At 48.6% G+C, this 19,238-nt stretch overlaps 1 protein-coding gene across 5 annotated transcripts in view; it reads right to left on the reverse strand.

Moving 5' to 3' along the window:
* Positions 1–14,558, reverse strand: part of LOC110387226 (tetraspanin-15-like) — a 39,659-nt gene extending 25,101 nt beyond the window's left edge. Inside the window, exons 1-4 of one of the 5 annotated variants that reach the window (XM_021375118.1) lie at positions 13,705–13,874; positions 13,379–13,595; positions 9,700–9,782; positions 6,459–6,644 (exon numbers count right to left, since the gene is read on the reverse strand). In XM_021375118.1, coding sequence (XP_021230793.1) covers positions 6,459–6,644; positions 9,700–9,702 — 189 coding nt within the window. In that variant the 5' untranslated portion in view covers positions 9,703–9,782; positions 13,379–13,595; positions 13,705–13,874. Of the gene's footprint in view, positions 1–6,458; positions 6,645–9,699; positions 9,783–13,378; positions 13,596–13,704; positions 13,879–14,350 lie in introns of those variants that run through there. The other 4 variants (XM_021375117.1, XM_021375116.1, XM_021375120.1 and 1 more) reach the window with 4 other exon arrangements.

Genomic DNA, 19,238 nt, shown 5'->3' on the forward strand with positions numbered 1-19,238 from the left:
GCGTGGTCCTTCCCCACCCAACAGGTACACAGCTCTGCCTGCACCCTGCCCTGTAGATGCCAGCTCTGACCTCCTGAAGACCAAATATGCCCCACTCTGCTCCCCGCATCTATCAGGAAAGCATTTTTTTTCCTCATTTGTCGTTTTATAGACTTTCAGCCTCTATCAGATTGCCATCAGCTCCTTCTGGGTAAAAGTCTTGCGACCCTCTGCTCCCATCCTGAGACCAGGACAGATGCTGCAGTGCGCCAGGCAGAGCTACAACACACTCATGCCCCCAAAACCACACGAAAGGAGGGTTATATGAAGCCCCAGTAATTCACTGCAAGGAGGGCTGCTGTTATTGCAGTGACTGATATAGGGATGAGTTTCAAAAAGAAAGAAACCTGCACAAGAAACAAAATGGAGCAAGCACCAAGTAAAGGAATGCAACATGCTGGGAGTTTGCTGGTGATGCTCAACATAAGAGCCTTGGGAGGAATAAAGTATGCTTTTTGTTGCTTGCAGAACCATCCCAAACCACTCCTAGAATGACAGCAAATGGAGACACAGCAAGAAATTGAATGTGAAAGTGCAAATAATCAGTGTGGCTAAGGAATCATTCACTCCTGCAGGGCTCCGGTTTCCCCCGGAGTCAAACCCGGGCCAAGCAAATCCCCATTTAAAGCACATTGTGGTGATTAAAGAGACCCAATCAAGTGGTGACTAACCCTTAAAGAAGGAGATAAGCCACTACTGCTTGCAGAAAGTTCCTCTTGCTGCCCTGGGGTTCCTGCTTTGTCTCAGTCAAATGAAATGATAATGATTGTAATAATGATAATGCCAAGAAAAAAAAAAAAAAGAAATGGATTTAAAGGAGAACTAATTAAGAGAGCTGGGAGGCCCTTGCAAAGCTTTTTCTGGCTATATTTTTCTGGGATTGTGATGTTGGAGTGTTTGCAGATCTGTTGCACCACTGGTGAACCCAAACCACAGAGCAGCTCAGCCCCAGATGCTGTCCCACCTCATTTCTGCTCCTTTCACCCCAAGTGTTTGCTCCAGATCTGGCGATGGGCTCAGCTTCTCCAGAATCCTGAGCACTCGCTGCTATGCAAACCTCAGGCTCACTCTTTTATCCCCACCCCCCTGTGCAGCAAAGCAGAAAAATCAAGCAAGTGGTGGTTTTGTTTAGAGAGCCTCTAATCAGAGCGCTGTATAATCAGTGGGCTTAGGGAGGAAAATAAATGCATGTAGATCTCCGAGCAAACCTCTGTGGGAAGGAGTTTCTTCCATTGCTTTCTCCAGTGGGCTCTATTTGTGTGCTGATTACCAGGAATTGCCTTTTTGGGGGTTTCAAGCAACACCACTGAAAGCTGCTGATATTGAGGAAGCTCCTCATTGCTGATGCAAAGACCCCAGCCCCAAGGGACAGCAAGCTTTGAAGCCTAGGAAGCAAAGACAGACCCCAGGGAAGCAAAGAGCAATGGGGAATTGCAGTGATGCTTTGCACACAGCATCCTCCAGTCAACCTTCAACGTACAAGCACCAAAAGGAGGAGGACAAAGTCCTGGCGACCTGCTTGCACAAGCAGTTATAACCCTGGATGCAGTAGCATGGCAGCATTTCTCACGTAATGCTGCAAGCAGAAGGAGCCTTTACTTATCCAATCTTCCACTGAGTGAGGTGTGTAATACCCCACATAGTGCACTGCCAGGACCAACAGAGCTCCCACCCCAGTCACTGCATTGATCTATCAGCTATAACGCATTGCAATTAGAAACTCACAGTAGTTTTGAGGAGGTGCACCTGAGCCCCAAAACCTTCATCTTTCGCAATCAGAATTTGCAGCCATTTCTCCAAAATCTGCATCAGCCCTGGCTGGAACAGCATCCAATGGGACAAACCAAGCAGCAGGGTCTCTTGCCATGGCCAAAGCAGAAGGGACAACTCTTTGGCCTCGTTCATACCCTAACCCCAACCCCAAACCTAACCCTAGCCCTAAACCCTAGACCCTAAACCCTATCCCAGCACAGAACAGGGATAATAATGCCTGTTCACAGCCCACTGCCTCAGGAGTGTTTCATTACAGCAGATATTCAAGGGACTGCTTCTCTTTGCTGGCCTGGAGCTGAGCATCCCACAGTTAATCGCTGTACCCTGTGCAAATGCCCTGCTCCATCCAAGAGGTTTTCCTGCACCATGGAACCAAGCAGAATTAGCTTGAATCAAGTGTCTGATGGGCTGAAGTGCAAGCAGTGCACACACAAGCACTACTTCTTTTAAACTGCTCTACATAATGCTTCCAGATGTGGAAAAAACCAAGTAGAAAGTGCCACTCACTGGTGTTTTTACATCTGCTGCCTTAAAACCGGTTTGAGTGGCTGCTGTGGGCAACAAATTAGTGCTGGCGATGTGGCAGAGGGATGCTCTGCAGGGCTCTGCTGTAACCGAGGTTTTCTGTGTTGTTTTTGCCCCTTTTTTCCCATCTGCTTGGGAACAAAACCAGCTGCTCAGCCCAGCTCAGACCTCTCCACACATGCGCCCATCTGATTGCTTTTATTCAGAAACAGTGAGGGCCACAAAGCTTCAAATCACTGTAGTGTCTGACTGTCTTCAAGGGGGAATTTGTCTTGCTGGGAGGACAATTCTCCACTCACACAATAGCTCTGTGATTGCCACCCACTTCCCCAAAGCCGTATTCGCTCCCCTCTCCAAACCTGAAAACGCGACCTTTACGAGCATTCAATCTCTCTATTTACACGTGCAATCAGAAGCTGTAGAGGGAAAAGGCACACTCCAAGCCCTGCTTCGGAAGTCATGTCGTGGCCTCAGAGGAAAAATAATAAGGAAAAATAAAAAAGGAAATCAAATAAACGTCAAAGCTGCTAGTGGCTGCCTGTTTGCTTTTTGCATCTTGGCACTGCTTACACTTGGAAACAGTGTACAGATCAATAAGTATATGTATATTTATACATATATATGTATATATATATATAACTTACAAATGTCCAAAAAGGGCGAGTGCAGCAGCTGATCTCCTGCTGCAGACCCAAGGTAAAATCCTGCCCTGTGTGATGGATGTGGGGCAACACAAGGCAGAAAAAGAGGAACCCAAAAGGCTCACCAAAAAGAATGGAATCAAGCTGGATTTCTGCTCCTACTTCAGCTTTCATTTTTCTCTCGCTCTGCATAAAACAAATGCAACTCTGAAGAAGCTGGGCTTATCCGAGTGCAAGAGATGCAGCCTGTCCCATGGCATTTCCAGATCTTACACCAAACCAACCCAGCTCCTCACGGCCATCTAGTTGAGAAAGAGAAATACTGATTTTACATTCCATTTGCTAAATCATTCTGAACTTCCTGAGAACAGAGGCAGGCTGTCTTTATCAGACAGTTTCTGATGATTCAAGCCTGGAACAGCAAATGAGAACCTCATGCCCAAACAGAAGCTCCTACCCCACTTTTAAGTGCAAGTCTTCCCAACATGGTGGCCAATCCTGGACCTCTCCATGGTGCTGATGTTGGAATTGTGCATTAGTGTTTCTATTCAAGTGCTAGCTGATGGGTTTTTGTGGGGCACAAAAGTATTTTCTCCTAAATAGAGAGGAATTTACAGCTCTCTGAATGAGCAAGACATTTTTAATGAAGAGACAATTCAATTTTTCATAGTGATTTTAAGTCCAGAGCAATTTTTTTTTCTCGTCACTGTGAGTGTGTACTCCCAGAAAATGGCAGGTACATGTGTTTGAGTCAGCTACAATACATCCCTTTGGGAGATCTCTTTGGGAATTATGCATTTAGTTTTCATAAACATCAATATGCACATTTTTATTCTGTCTTGTTGTACATTCTCCAGGGCCTGCCCTGAGCCTGCTTTTGGAGCTTAGGGTTGAGATCCCTTCTTTGTGGTCCCTGCATCATCAAATTCCCACCCGTGGTCAATTGATTACAAAATCCACTAAGGAATAATGTATTTTCAAGACTCTGCCTGGAGAAATTTGAAAGAAAAATGGTGTGAAACCACTCCTGCAAAAGGGAAGTGACCCTGAATGGGCTGGTGCATGGGAGACAATGCCCTGTGTGATGCAACTGAGGAAGAAATGCAAGGAGCCCTTCTAAATCCAGCAGCTGGAAACTACCTACAGATTCATGGCCTGGGCACTCACTTTGGATGACGGATACTAACACTAATGCACAATTCCAACATAAAAACAATGGAGATGTCCAGGGTTGGCCAACATACTTTTGCTGATATGAGCTGGTGAGAGCACAAAAAGGCATTAAGTCATTCAAGGCCATAAAACCATGCTAGCATCAATGGTCTTTCCAATCTCACTAGGGAACTGTTGTAGGCTAATGGGATGAAGCAACTCTGCTGGGATAAAGTGCACCTCCACTAGGAAAGGCTGTTGTCACGTTATCCTCTTTGTGTTGATGCCCATCAGGTTGAATAGATATGTAGAGGAAACAGCATTTCAGCTCAAAGATGGGGAACTAGGTTGGATTCATAATCAGAAATATCATTTCCCCTATCTGCTGCTGGAAAAGAGATCATTCATATGACATTGGGCCATTTGCGCCACTCTGGAGCCAACTGCAAGTAACCAAGGAGCCTCAAATAACCCTAAAAAATCCCAAAATCATGATGTATTTCAACACGTGAAGCCAACATCCCCTTTCTTGCATCCTGACAAAAAGAGCTGCAAGGGTTGTTGTGCTTGATAACTTGCACATGCATTGCTTTTTTTATTCCACACAGCAGGCGTGAAGCTGGTTATATCTGAAGGGAGACAGAAGCAACCCAAAAGGGCAGGATTATTTTTTTTCTTAGCTGTGCCACCACAGAATTGATTTGACTGACAAGCTGTGAAATGCAGTTAATGAGCTTGGGTTTCTGTTGGCCCGGGTTGCTACAAGGATGACAGTTCCTACCCTCTGATGTGTCAATTTCCCACTTCTAAAGTCAGCCAAAGAAAAAGAGTATTAGCCATGAAATCTAAGGAAGTATTAGCAGAGAAAGGAAAATATTATCAGAAATTTGAAGTAATTATCCTTCTTTGGAATAATCCTTGATAGGATGAACACAATGCCGTGTAGCTTTAAAATGAGATGGAGGAAAAAAAGAAGATGTAATGTTCTCAACAAGCAACAGAATTTCAGCTTTGGCAGAAAAATGCCATCTGGGTTTATGTCAAAGAAACACGGAGCTTTTCCTGTTGTTAGGATGGACAGCAAAAAGAGGGTTATGTTCTAGAGATATAGCTCAGCCCAGGCAAACGCCCACTGGGATAACTGGGAATCCACGAGGAAAGAGAAAAGTCATTTGATAGGGAATTAATTAAAAATTAATTTTTTTTAGCAAGCAAGCTATCTAGGCTATTTAAATACCACAAGTGTCACCTGGACAGGGCTGATCTGGCCACTAATTTGGAGACTCCTCCAAACACAGGGTCAAGAGGTGGCTTATTCAGAGCTCTCCAACTGAGCAGCTGGTATCACACTGCAACAGAGAACAGTTTCGATCCCAGCCCCCTTCCTAAATGCAGTGCAAACAGCCACCGATCACACGTGGCATGAAACAAGATACATTGGAAAGCAATGATATTTTCAGCCAGTAACATGGGAGCAAAGACAATATGGGTTTCCTGATCTGGGCCATCATCTGTATTAACTTGAGATGCAAATGCTGAGCAATTTTTAAAAGCAATATTGCAAGCCAGCGGAGGCGAGCGCTAGCTTCCCAGTGTTTGATTTTAATAAGCGAATCAGCTCAAATCAGTGGGAGAGGAAGCTGTTATGTGGGCCATTAGCATGCAAGGCACACACACGCCAGCAGGAAGGCTCAGTGGACCAGCACGGAATATTCATCCAAAAGCATCTTCCTCACTGAGAGAGCATTGGTCACAGCTGAAAATACAATCGAGCTGTCACTGAGTTTGTCAATGGATGCCAGCCTGGGCTGAGCACAATGGAGGAGCTACATCTCCATTTGCAGGCATTTGCTTATAACCTAGCCTTATAAATCCCTGCAGCCTCAAGCTCCTTGCTGGAGGCAGAAGTGTCAGTCCCATAGCAAAGGGAAGGACAGGCATTCGGATGCTGCAATTCTCATACAACCCTTGAAAAAAGGTTAGCAGTGCATGGATTTGCACTGGTGTCCTGGATCTCCTCCAGTTTGGATTTCAACAGCAATTTTACTCTCTGCTGGTAACATCCTTGCAGAAACAAAGTTGTTTTCTATTGGCATCACTGCTGCCCCAGCAGGAAGGCAGCAGCTTCCCAAAGATGTGGATAACCAGGTGCAAGCTCTGCAACTTGTACCTATAACTTCTCCCCATTACTGTCCACTGGTTTCATGACTGAGCTAAAAACATCGAGGGGCACACCCTTACTGTAATTCATGGCGGTGACTCATTAAGATACATTAATTTTCCTCTCTGAAACCACCCAGACCAACCCGGCAGCAACACCAGCCTTACTATCTTCAGCAGTGTCCTGTTGTCCCTGAGGCTCCCCACCATGCCGACGAAGGAGACGCTGAACATGGTGAAGCCCAGCAGAAGCAGGATGATGGCTGGAGCAAGGAACATCCCCTCCAAGGTTTTATGCTTCTGCCTCTCCACTTCGGCATAAATCCCGATGCACAGGATGACAAGGCCGAGGATCTATGAGGAAAGCGTAAGATATGTGTCAGATGCCAAAGGGAAAAATCAGAAGCTTTGAGGGAAAGGTGAAGGTAGAAGAGATCCCAGAGGAAAACAATGTGCAGCGCACTGCTAGACAAAAACATAACATGATGGGTGAGCAACTGGCTGATGGGTCAGGCCCAAAAGGTGATAGATAGAAAATGGGGTTCCATCAGGCTGGTCAGGAGTGGGCTCCCCAGGGCTCCATTTGGGGGATGGTTGTCTTTAATTTTATAAAAGATCTGGATTCACGACTGGAATGCATATTAAGAAAGTTTGCAGATGATAGGAAATCAGGAGGAGCTGTTGACACCCTGTAGGGCAGAAAAGCTCTTACAGAGAGACCTTGAAAAATGAGAGGGCAATCAGCAACTGCACGAAGGTTAACACGGGCAGTGAAAGATTCTGCAGCTGGGACAGGGCAGCCCTGGCTACACGTACAGACTGGGGGATGAGAGGCTGGAGAGCAGCCCTGGGGAAAGGGATCTGGGGGTTCTGGTTGAGGGCAAATCAAATCTGAGCCAGCAGTCTGCCCCTGTGCGGCCTTGTGCACTGGGAACAGGTCTGGCACCACAATACGAGAAGGACATGAAGCTATGGGAGGGCAACCAAAGGAGGGCTACAGAGATGGTGAAGGATCTGAGGGCAAGATGTGTGAGAAATGGCTCAGGTCCCTTGGTTTGCTTGGCCTAGGGAAGAGGAGGCTGAGGGGAGGCCTCATGGCAGCCCATAGTACTCTCATGGCCTAAAGGCCCCTCATGGCGGCCCTACAACTCCCTCACAAGGGAGCTACATTTTACAAGGTTTTTCCTCTCCCCATCTTGCTCAATACATCTGATTGCTCGAGTTGGCCCTTGCCCTGGGTTTACAGACCCCATGCTGTCTATACCTAGCTCCCACCCTTAGACATACCAATCCCCCAAACTACTCATTCCGCTCCAGCACCTCACTTGATCACCACCTTGCACAAAAACCCATGGCAAGACACTAGGTCTCTGCACTGTGGATGAAAAACATCATCAAACGTAGCGATGGATTATTTATGACCGTCTTCCTCCCCTTTCTCCCTCTCCAATAAAAAGCCCTAATTGAAAAAGAGAGCCCAAGGGTGCCAGGATAAAAGAGGGCTCTGAAAAGGGCTGTTTGCATCCCTTCAGTTCCTGCAGATGAAAGCCAACAAGGAGATCCCAAGTGCTTGGTGCTGTCGGGAGCCATTCACAGCAAGGCCAGTGCGGAGCTGACTCCTGGAAAGGTCAGCAAGGAAAACAAGAAGCAGCCCAAGTGATTTTCCTGCTGCTTTTTGCAGCTCCCCACCCTGAATCTCAGTGGGAGAATACTGCAGGAAAGCGTCTGCTCAAAGAGGAGAAAACTCCTTTTCTCACTCCTTGTCCATTGCTTCACCTTTCCAAGAGGCTCCATTTCTCCTAATGAGTTCGTTCAAACGCTTCTGGTTAATTCACCTTGTCAATCCAATGCCTAATTTTCCTGCACAGTCCTTTTGGAAGAATTATTTATTTTCTTCCCTACTCTGGTTGGTCTCTATTTGTGGAGTTACTGTACTCAGTTTAAGTTCACCCATCACCATCCACTTCCAGGCTACATCTCATCTATGGAGAAACTGAAATCTCCCAGAAAGTCAAGTCTAGATCTGTGATATTTGCAGACGGTTCAGCTATTTGAAACTAAACAGGTGAGCCTATTCCTCATAACAGGTTTTTCATCCATTTTCTTCTTTGTCCTTTATTTTAAGCATCAGCTCCGCATGTTGGGATTAGGTTTGATGTAATGTTTCTCTCTTATACTGTGTCCCAGGGGTTAGACATGTGCACACCATGCTAGTAATCTCTGCTGTTCCTCCAGCATGCCAATTAGAAACACTTTCTCCTTTTTAATTAATGATCTGTGGATGCAAATTAGGGAAGAGACCATGGGAAACCCATAGAGGAAACCCAGGAGTGGAGCTGAGGGCTGGGCACTGGAGGGGCAGAGGAAGCATCTTGCACAGGCTGGGCTTCACCCACCACCAAAGGAGAGAAACCAAGGAGGGTTTTCAGGATGCATTGCTTAACAACAGCCTTTCCAGGGCTGAAGTGCTCCTTGAAACATTTTGAGCACACGGCATGCAGGAGTCCTTCCTCCCAGCATCACCATAGCCCCAGACAGCCCTGTGCACACACCTCCAAGTTTTCCCTTACCCAAGACTAACAAGTGAATTGGAGGAACCAAATCAGCAAATACTGAGATGATCTGCCTGAATTTCTCATCTCTCTCTGCTCAGCTCCTGGTTTATGAAGTCACCCAGCACTTTGCAACTTGCTTGGCTAAGGGTTGCCACTGCAGGCTGGACCCTCCAGTTAGAAAGAAAGTGAGTTGCTGCCACTCAAAGCACCTTCAGGCATGAGAAGACACCTCAAAAAGCAACGTACACTCCAAGGAAGGGAAAATGGATATACCAGAACCTCCCCCAGCAAAGGGAGATTGCAAAGGAAATATCATCGGAGCCAGGAATATAACAAGTTTCCTAAGGACAAGAGGGGAACTGAAGGACGGCAAAGGGATTTCGATGAAAAATAGTCGAAAAATATTCCCTGAAAAGCAGTGTTTCTACTGAGAAACAGTGGATATGGAGCAAAATTGCAGAGTCTTTGCTAGGATCTGTGTAGCACCACACACTTCATAAATGAGATCATCAGCTGAAGAAGAGCACTGAAAGCAGCAGGAACAGATCGCACCGCCCCTTGCAAAGCCTGGCTGCTCTGGTTTCCATCACTGGGTCCATCTTGGAGGGGCTGTTTTTGCCATATGAACTCATTCAGCACAGATATTTCTGATTCCTGGCATCACAGCTGCTTTCTACCATGCACGCTCAATGACGTGGTGAGGTTCATAATGAAGTCTGCCAGTAAACCCTCTGCAGTTACATACCAATTGCCCAGTGATCACCTTAATGCAGTGCAAACTCTGAGATAGCCAGCAGCTGCTCATAATGAGCGCTCTGCGATGCATCCAAGAGAAAAAGCAAACCTTCACTTACCATCTAACGAGAGGATGATTATCCCATTGCTGCATAATAACTGTGGGATCAAACTGCCACTGCGGGGAAAGATGGTGCTCTATCTGATGGCAAAAAGAAAAGAAAAAAAAAGGAGTAGGGGGACTCTGAAGCCAAAATCTCTGCCAAAGCAGAGCAACCTCAAAGCTTGACAGTGGCCAAGCAGCAGACATGGCTCACTCCAGCATTAATTAGATGAGTCCATGCTAATGCCAGGCAGTAACTTCTCCTCATTCAGGAACACTGAAAGTCACAATAACGGTAGCTTCAAGCTCAGGCAGACAGGTGATGTGTCCTAGTTTTGGCTGGAATAGGGTTGATTTTCTTCTTAGTAGATTGTATGGTGCTGTGTTTTGGATTTAGGATGAGAACAATGTTGACGACACCCCGATGTTTTAGTTATTGCTGGGTAGTGCTTATGCTAGAGGAAGAACTCTGCTTCTCATGATGTGACAGAGGGGACAGAACCAGGACAGCTGACATGAACTAGCCAGATAAAGAGACTGGAAAAGAGGCACAAACCATGGAGGTGACTCTGGTCAGCCATAAAGGAGACGTATCCCTTCAAGGAAGATCTGGTACGCTTCCCAACCAAATGGACCTCTGTGGAGAAAGGTATCCAGTACCGGAGGGAATTAGCTATTCTGCAGGTGATCTGTGATGTCGACCTGGTCAACAAGCAGTTATCCCAAGGTCCAGATGCCCACCACCCAACTCACTGGCAGCAATGGCACGGAAACATGCAGAGAAGCCAATGGTGGATGACATGGCTGTCCTGCTTCAACAACACAAAGAAAATCTCCCTTCCTCCCTCTAGGTCTCTGCATCAGCTGTGGAGAAACATTCCCAAGAGGTTCAGCAACTCAAAGAGAACATATCTTCCTTCCCACCACTACAGAGCTGTAGCTCATCCATTGGAAGTGTTCCTCTGCTTGAGAGAGAGGATATGGTGGCTGCACACCACATGCCATCCTGTAGGTCTACCTGCATGGCCACAGAGAGGACACGGGGAAGTGGGATAGAAAACCTGTTTTGACTCTACAGGCATGGGCAGGTGAGCTGCAAGGGAAAAAAAATGGTAAGAAGGGATTCTTCCAGGGAAGCAGCAGCTCCAGTTTCCAGTGGGCAGTTCTCCAGACAGAGCAGATGGTCTGATCTTACTTCTGACCTTAATAAAGAGAGTCTCATTCACAAGAAATGAGCAATGAACTCTGACCAATGCTAGAGGGGCACTGCCTCCAACCAGGTGGACTCTTTGGATGGTGATGACAATGATAATTATTAATTTCCTTCCTTTTCCGTCCTATTAAACTGTTTTCATCTCAGCCCATAGGTTTTACCTTTTGTTTCCACATTCCCCATCCTACTGAGCTGGGAGGGAGTGCTGAGTGCATTTAGACATGTAAAAAATTAGAATGTTCCTGTTTGAAATAAAACTGAAAACAGACCTACTCCACCTCTGACAAGCAACAAGGACAATGAATGGAGTTAAATTTGCTGGTACAAATGTGGCTGGGAGGGCTGTGGCTTGCTGGCTGTCACACACCTTCTGCCTCTCATCCCATAAGTATGAATACCTGGTGCCCAGAGGATATAATGCAGAGAAAATAAAAACCAGAGCTACTTGCAGGGTAGCAGACCTGTTTTACTTCTTTTCTGGGAGCACAAGGTCTCCAGCAGCTCCAGGAGAGGATGAAACCTTTGAGAGGGGTAATGGGCTGTAATGGGCTCACGGCAATGCTAGCAGTGCTCCGTGGGAAGCTCCAGCCCAACACAGTGCTCCAACCTTTGGGCAATTTGCTCCATGCGTGGTTTCAAGTCACTCTCTGGGTTTTCCTTTACCAGTTTTCCCACCTATATGTATTTGCTTTCATTACAGAAAAGCACTGGAAAGGACCCAACAGTGTTCTCTCTATTGAACCAATTCCCTGCAGGCTGGATAGAAAATCACATCACCTCCCCCTCGAATCTTCTCAGTCCTTCCCAGTGAATTATTCCGTGTGCTTCTCCATGGGAGGTGCTACATTTTCAAGGCCTTCACTCAATGCAGTGAGACGTTTCTGCACAATAATTACTACCGAGCACAAAACACAGCCCTGTCACATCTGGTTAACGAGACAGACCCCGCATGGAAGATCTGCTGGATGAGCACAGAGGCACCACATGCATTTCCTGAAGTGGGTCACGGGGCTGGAAAGGCTATGAGATCTGTGTGGATTCAATGGAGCCATGGACAGCACAGAGACTGCCCTGGGGTCCTCCATGAGCACACACATCCCTGGTTAAAGGCAGGCTGGGTCAGAGCCATTCCAAACCACGTTTTCGCAGCTATTTCCCAGCTAATGGGGAATCACTGAGGCTCCTCTTGCTCACAGACCAGATGAGGCACAGGCTGCTGTGTGTCCAAGAGACTGCCCCATCTCACCATGCACCCACCCACCAGTGCACGGCCCTGCACATCCCCTCACTGATCTGCATTTGCAAAGCCCAGCCAAAAGCTAAGGTCAGGCTGCTTGGAATTAAAACAAAAAAGCACCACTTCCTCAACCTTACGGCTGCTTAAAGGCATTTCCAGGAAAGCAAAGCTCAGATTCCTGCAGGAAACAAAACCCTGGCGACAGGTTTGCCTGGAGATGAATTTCTCACTCACACTCAGAGGTGAGCACAAGACTTTTGGCACCGTGACATGATGCAATTTGCCAATCCCAGCAGTGAGAGCTGCCCTCCAATAAGCTCAGTGAGAGAACAAACAAATCAGTAAGGGGGTGGGGGAGGCATTTTCAAGCTTTGCTTGCAACCCTATTTACTCTTCAACCTGCCTAGGAACACCAGAGATATTTGTGCATTCAATTACACTGAAACAATTAGGCATGCATGCCACTACATGCACCCAGGCAGCGGGGGTGCATGGGGCAAAGATAGTTAATTAGCTGTCAGAAGGAAATATCCGTAAATGCTATGGACTGGATTATGCAAGGTTAGCTCCGGGAAGGTGCCAAGCTCACACTGAATTTGTTATCTGGGGATGCACAGAGCTCGGGTGGGGGAATTTCCTGCTGGCTCCCCCGGCCCCAACACGTGCTCCCACCTCCCAGGTGCAGGGGAAGCCTCACCCCGACCACATCTGCCTCAGTGATTTAAAACTGCTTCACGACCAGCGTTACTTCTCCTCTTAAAATAACCAGCCTGGCCCAAATAACCACCCCTGCCACATCCACGCCAATGGGTTCTGCCGGCTGCTCCAGCCCCATCCCTACCAAACCACGTAAAGGAAACAGCCACGACCGGCGCTGTGACCCCAATGGGTGGTCAAAGTGTTAAGTCTGTGTTTGTGCTGAGTGCCTTGAAACAGAGCTCGCTGCCACAGGGCATTTCCAGGAGCAGCTCTGGGGATGAATGGTCGGGGGATGGTGCTCTTCAACCCATCAAAGCTGCAGTTTCCCCCAGTATGGACCAGTTGGGACCTGTCCTTTTTTGTTTCTTTTTGCTGGTGCAAAGCATGAGGGACTCTGCGACATGCACAGCACAGCACCAGGTTTTACAGTAAAGATCTGACGCCTGCAAGGAAGAAATCTGGACACTGGGACGTGAAACTGAACCCATGGGGGTGACACCGTGGGGACAACGCCAGGAAGAACAGCAAAGCAACCCGAGCACCTACCGAGAAGAGAGTGGCATAGGTGGACAGAGCAAATTTGACGCTGTAGTAATAGAGGAGGGAGTTCCGGCACTCGGAGCCCTGTGCCATCCCGGGGGGGGCCGCTCGCTGCCTGCCAGACCCTCCCTGCTCCGGCTGCTGGGGAGCGCAGACATGCGCCCGCTGCCGCCGTGCGCACCAGCCTTCAACTTGAACTGCTTCCTCCTGGCAGGAACCCAGCCTGAAAGAGGGAAGGCAGAAACATGAGCAGCTGGCGTTAACCCTTTGCTGCTCCTGCTGCTCGCCTTTGTCGCGGAGGTCTCCGGAAAATTGTTAATGGTGTTGCATACAGGGTGCGCTGGCATTCCCAGAGTGCTGGCAGAGCTGGGGGTGATCCTGCAGTGATGCCAGGAGCGTCCTGCAGCAGCAGAGGGTGAGCGGCAGCCCAAAATGGAACACAAACGGGGCAGCTTTCAGCCAAGCGATCACTCGGAGCTCAGTGCTGGAGAACAAAGTCCGTGTTTGCCCGCTGCACATTGGGGCAGAGCCTCTGCCTCAGCTCCGCCTCGACCCCGCACCTCCTGGAGTAGGAACATGGAAGCAGAATGGAGGAGAAAGTGAGTGGAGCAGGAGAGCAGCAGTGTGAGTCTATGCAGGAGGTGCCTCCTATCAGCCTGCAGGGCACGGCTGTGAAAACATAAAACTGGAGAGAAAATTGATGTTTAATAAAAAGAGCAAAAGTGAGGCTGGAGGAGCTGGGAAACGCTGGGACAGGTGGAGGGAAGTGCAGCCACCGCTGTGATCTTGCTCCCTCGATGCTGGGAAGCACTTGGGGTCACCCAGCAAAGGGAAAACCCTTCATTTGTGCAGCATGCTGCAATTTGGAGAAGTAAAGAAAGACACCATGCTGTCTGCTGTGTGGTTCACAGCCCTGGGAAATGTTTTAAAAAACCCATCTCTTGGTGGGGAAGGCAGCAGTGGTACAGTGCTTCTCACCTGCGTAGAGAAGTGGAGAATTTCAGCGAGGTTTGCAGAAGTGCCGTGACTCAGGGATGCACCCAAACGCCTGGCCCCATATTTGCCCAGATACGATGCCAGAGTTTCTCACATCAGGTCTTAGGAGACGAAGAGCAATTCACCACAGCAGAAGAGCTTACACTGCAGTCCTTTGGGCTCATCGTCCTGCTTGCACTGGTTGTTACACAGGGACAGAGCAGGCTGGCTTTGGCAGTGCGTTGTCTTCCCTGATGGGATGGGGAGTAGAACAGAATCAGTATTGGAAGAGATCTCAAAGATCCCTAAGTCCAACCCCAACCCATCCCACCATGCCCACATCCCTTGGTGCCACATCCCCATGGTTCTGGAGCAGCTCTAGGGATGGTGACCCCACCACCTCCCTGCACACCCTGTGCCATGGCATTGCCACTCTTTTAGAGAAGTTTTTCCTGATATCCAACCTGGATCTCCCCTGGCACAACCTGAGGCCATCACCTCTCTTCTTATCGTTGTTCCCTGGGAGCAGAGGCCATTGGCTTCAGCCATTGATCCCTCTGTAGCACCTTCCTACCCTCACAAGATCGACTCTTCCTCCCAGCTTGACATCATCTGCAGACTTGGATGCAGGATCTCTAAAACAGTGGCACTGGCTAATGCTTTATTTGACATTTTAATGTCTGAGGTTCTCAAGCTGCATGGAGGATCCATTCTTATTTCTTGGGCAGTGAGTACACCAAGCTGCCAGCTTCCAAATTAAATCACTGCATTAAGCCCAGCTATATTTAAACACCAGTTCTCACCATACACACTGCCCTTCCCCATGGCAAAGAGTCGTCTCAGCTTTGCTGTCCCCTTCTGCAGCAGATGAAAGCATTTAACAGACGCACCAGCAAATGAAAAGACTTTCCATGGTGCAATTCCATTGCTTGAATGGCAGCTTGGCCTGCATTTTCCCAGGCAGGCAGCAATTAAAGTGGAAACATTAATCTGTGCTGCTACAAACCACGGCGCAGCTGGCTCAATACCATCATGAGCAGCCATCAAGAATAAAGTGAGCAGTGGGGATGGGAGGAGAAATCATTCGGAGGAGTTAAGATAATAAGCAAGCAACGCTGGGTGGTGATGAGCAGGAATAAAACCGAAGCATTCATGTGCAATTTTCTGATTTGTAAAACTCTGATTACAGGAGGAAGATGAAGAGTGGGGCTGGGGGACGCCAGGCGCAGCGTCACGCTGTGCCCATACCAGTGGCAAAGAGATGCGCAGCAGAGGTCTTTCTGGCTCCTAGGGTTCAATTGCACTTCAGCATCCTCCTGGGACAGCACTGGTCTGCAAAGCATCATTTCTAAACGCATGGGATGGAGCAGTTCTCCACAAACCTGCGTTCCCCCCTCAGGAACCAAGCAGTGCTCCCATCCGCAGCAGCCTGAAGGCCTGCAAGGAAACCAGAGAAAGCAGGAGAGCATCACATTTACCATGTGTCTCCAAGGTTCATGTGTGCCAGGAGTTTCTGCTTTCTTCCCTGCAGCTCCTAAAGGTCCCATTCACTTTGTTCGCTGTTTTTTTTTCCCCCCACTTTGTTCTCCTTATTTTTAGCCATCCTTGTGTTTTCCCTCTGGTGGTTTGCTCCCTGGAACCTCACTGCATGACTGCTGCAGTGAGTGGGTGCAGATGCTTGGCGAGAAGAAAACCAAACCAACCAAGCAGACACCATGGGACATCTCAATCTGACAGATACTGCTTCACCAAAACACTGCTTATAATTTGGGGACACAACTGTAGGTTGTACAAAGAGTACAGAGATGGTCACACCTACATCTCCAAGAAACCAGGGCTGACCAGCAGGGAAGTTGCAAATGCAAAGCAAAGGAGGAGTTGCAGCTCACAGTCAGCAGCTTTGAATTTCCTTGGCTTGTTTTTTTTTTTTTTAAATAAAATATGATTTATTAGTTGAGGAAAGCAGAGTTTGATTTCATTTTCTATGCAAGCTCTGCTCCCTGCAGTGCTGGGTAGAACCCACCAGGAGGTCACAGCCCCAAAGACTCTGCTCCAAACCCCTAAGTCGCTGTTGTTTTCCCTCTCCATTAAAATGCCTTGCTAATTAACCCACATATAAATCAAATCATAAACTCATTACATAGGTTCCCAGCACCAGGGATAACTAAGAACTAAAACCAATCCCTCTGTCTCCCAGTCCCACCACGTGTTGGGGGTCCAGAAACACCAATGGAGGCACTGCTGCAGCTTTCCTGCTGTCCCTATTTCTCACTCTTGTGCTGAGATTTAGTCTTTTCCATTGGCATTTCATCCCTAGCAAACACCCCTCCTGTGGTTTGCTTGGATTTTGGGAGGGAAAGCTTCCATAGCAGGACTGAACATGCCATCACAACAGCCCAAAGGTGACAGGTGGGAGAGACCTGGTGTGCCATTGCAGCTGGAGCTGCAGCGTTCAGCACTGCATCACCGCTGCTATCACGGAGCTATTTGGCAGCTTAGGAGCTTGGCACACCATTAAACCAACACACACCCTGGGAACCAGAGAAATTGCTGCTGCCTCCTGCTCAGCTGCACGCAGGAGACACATGAGCTCTTCCCAAACTCCTGACACCAATGCACAACCTGTGCCAACACGCTCCAGCCCTACAGCAAAGCAGAAAAACAGACTCTCAGATGCAATAAAAGCTTTCAGTGTGCAGAGGTTACGCATGGCTCAAGCACCAGTGCAGCTTCTGTTCTTTCCCAACCATGCAAGCCAAAGTCAGAGCCCTGACGATAGCTAAGCATTCCCCAGCCCAGCTGTACAACCTGTGATGCTACGATTGAATGATCCCAACTCTGCTCTCATCCCCAGGCCTCCAAAAAATAAGGAACCTGAGCAGTGCTGTCCTGCTCCCAGCCCCTCCCAGCTTCACAGTGCACTTGTAGCAAACACAAGATCCTTTAAATACCTTGGAGGAGCATCTGAAGCCACCAGAAGCAAACGCGATTAATGGGGAGGAAGAAAAGTCCCCATACTGAGTTGTCCTAAAAGCTAAAAAGCCAAACACCAATCTGAGCTCTACAATGGCAGCGTTAAGCACTCTGCTCAGCTGCACTGTGGGGAGAAAAGCCATCATCTCATGCTAGAAAATGATCCTGGCCACAAGTAGGAGCAAATCTGGGTGCAATGCCATTCCACCAAACTTGCAGTTTATCTCCATCCATCGTGTTACAAAGCAGCCAAAGCCAGGTGCCACCAGCTCCCAGCAGTGTCAGGGTCTGTTTGTTGGATATCCCATGGTGGGAAAGGATTTACAGCGCTGCACTGGATCCCTGGAGGAAGAGCCACCCAGTCACATCAATTCACTATTACAAAACCCTTTTCCATGCAGCCCTGACAGCACTAATTATCCTACTGACAACAGTCCTGCCTCCATTAAATGTCTCCAACTTCTGCACCCAATGGAAAAGGTGGGACTGCAAGAGCTGTGTCACCATCCCAGCCCCACAACACTTCAGTATTTCTGGGCTGAAGTTCAGGTCTGGGGGAAATTGAACTGCATTTTGTTCCTTTCAGGTTTTTCCTTCCTCTGAAATGCCCCAACCGCTGCTCTGACCGTTCCAGCGATGGCTTTGTCACTCTGTGTCCTTCGGGGCCGGCGCATACGCAGAGCTCCCACAGATGGGATCGGGGTGGCCAGGAAACACAAACGGAGCGATTTGCTGGTGGAGCTTCAGAACCATTTACAAATTGAGGCAAAACCAGTGAGTGCAAGGCCAGGCGCCCAAGTGGCTTTCCCACCAGTGCTCCCCATTGCAGCCCAGTGTAAGTCAATAGCGCCCATACCAAGAGCTGCTTCCTCCACTGGGGCTTTGCCACTAAAAGCAGCGATGGTTTTAAACCCCATAAGCCAAGAGACACCAACTCCTCTAAGCCTCTGCACAAACACACACACTGAGCACGTGCTTAGCCACACGGAGAGTAGATCCCCAGGAAGAAACATTGGTTCTAGACAGAGAAACACTGCTCAGTGTCTGGTAGCAAAGGGTTATCCATGGAGGGATGCAACCTGAGGCACAGCACCTGGTGAGTGCTGATCTCTGTCAATGGGCAGCCAGCAAAACCAGCACGATGCCTTTGTGTGATGCTGAGGTTTGGCACTGGAACAGGCACTGGGTCAGAAGGGCCAGCAATGCCTCCCCTTGGCTGTGACAGTTTGCCTTAAACGTACGTTTTCCAGCATCGGTCTCAGCTTGAACTCACAGCACAAATGACTCACTTCTGTTGCAGGAAAAGTGGCGTTCGCAGGGAGGAACCTCAGTGAAACAGAAACTGAGGGGAAAAAAACCACAAAGGCAATCACATATAAATAAAGGAAATCAAGGAGCCAAGGGCAGAGCGGTGCTGCCGGCCCCAAACAGCACAGCTCAGAGGTGTGCCAAACACCAACACAACACCCACCACGGCCAGTGCTTCCTCTGAAGCCAACATCTAAGTAGGAGGCAGCAGCTGACAACTGGATCTGCCTGCAAATCGACCCCTGCGGCCCCTTCTGCCGCCCCTCCAATCCTTACCCATCCCCGTGGCCTTTGCTGTGTTCAACACCCAGCAAAATCACGAAAGCCTTTTCCATCTCTTGTCATCAGGAGCTTTATCCATCCTGACGGCTGCTGGAGCTGCTCACCACACAGTTATCTAATCAAGCCCTTCCTCCAGCAGCATCTGGCGAGGGAGCAGCAGCAAAGCCCTCGTGCTGCCTGGCTCAGCTCTCGCGTTCACCTCCAGCCCAGGAGAAACACGGCTGGAAATCCAAACCCACACATCGGCCTCTTCCCCATCCCGAGGGCCTGGGGAGCCCAAGGACAGGCTGTCAGCACGGGGAAAGCAAGCACCTCTTCTTTTGGGAGC

Source organism: Numida meleagris, chromosome 21, assembly GCF_002078875.1.
Source record: "Numida meleagris isolate 19003 breed g44 Domestic line chromosome 21, NumMel1.0, whole genome shotgun sequence".
In the NCBI taxonomy this organism is placed as follows: Eukaryota; Metazoa; Chordata; class Aves; order Galliformes; family Numididae; genus Numida; species Numida meleagris.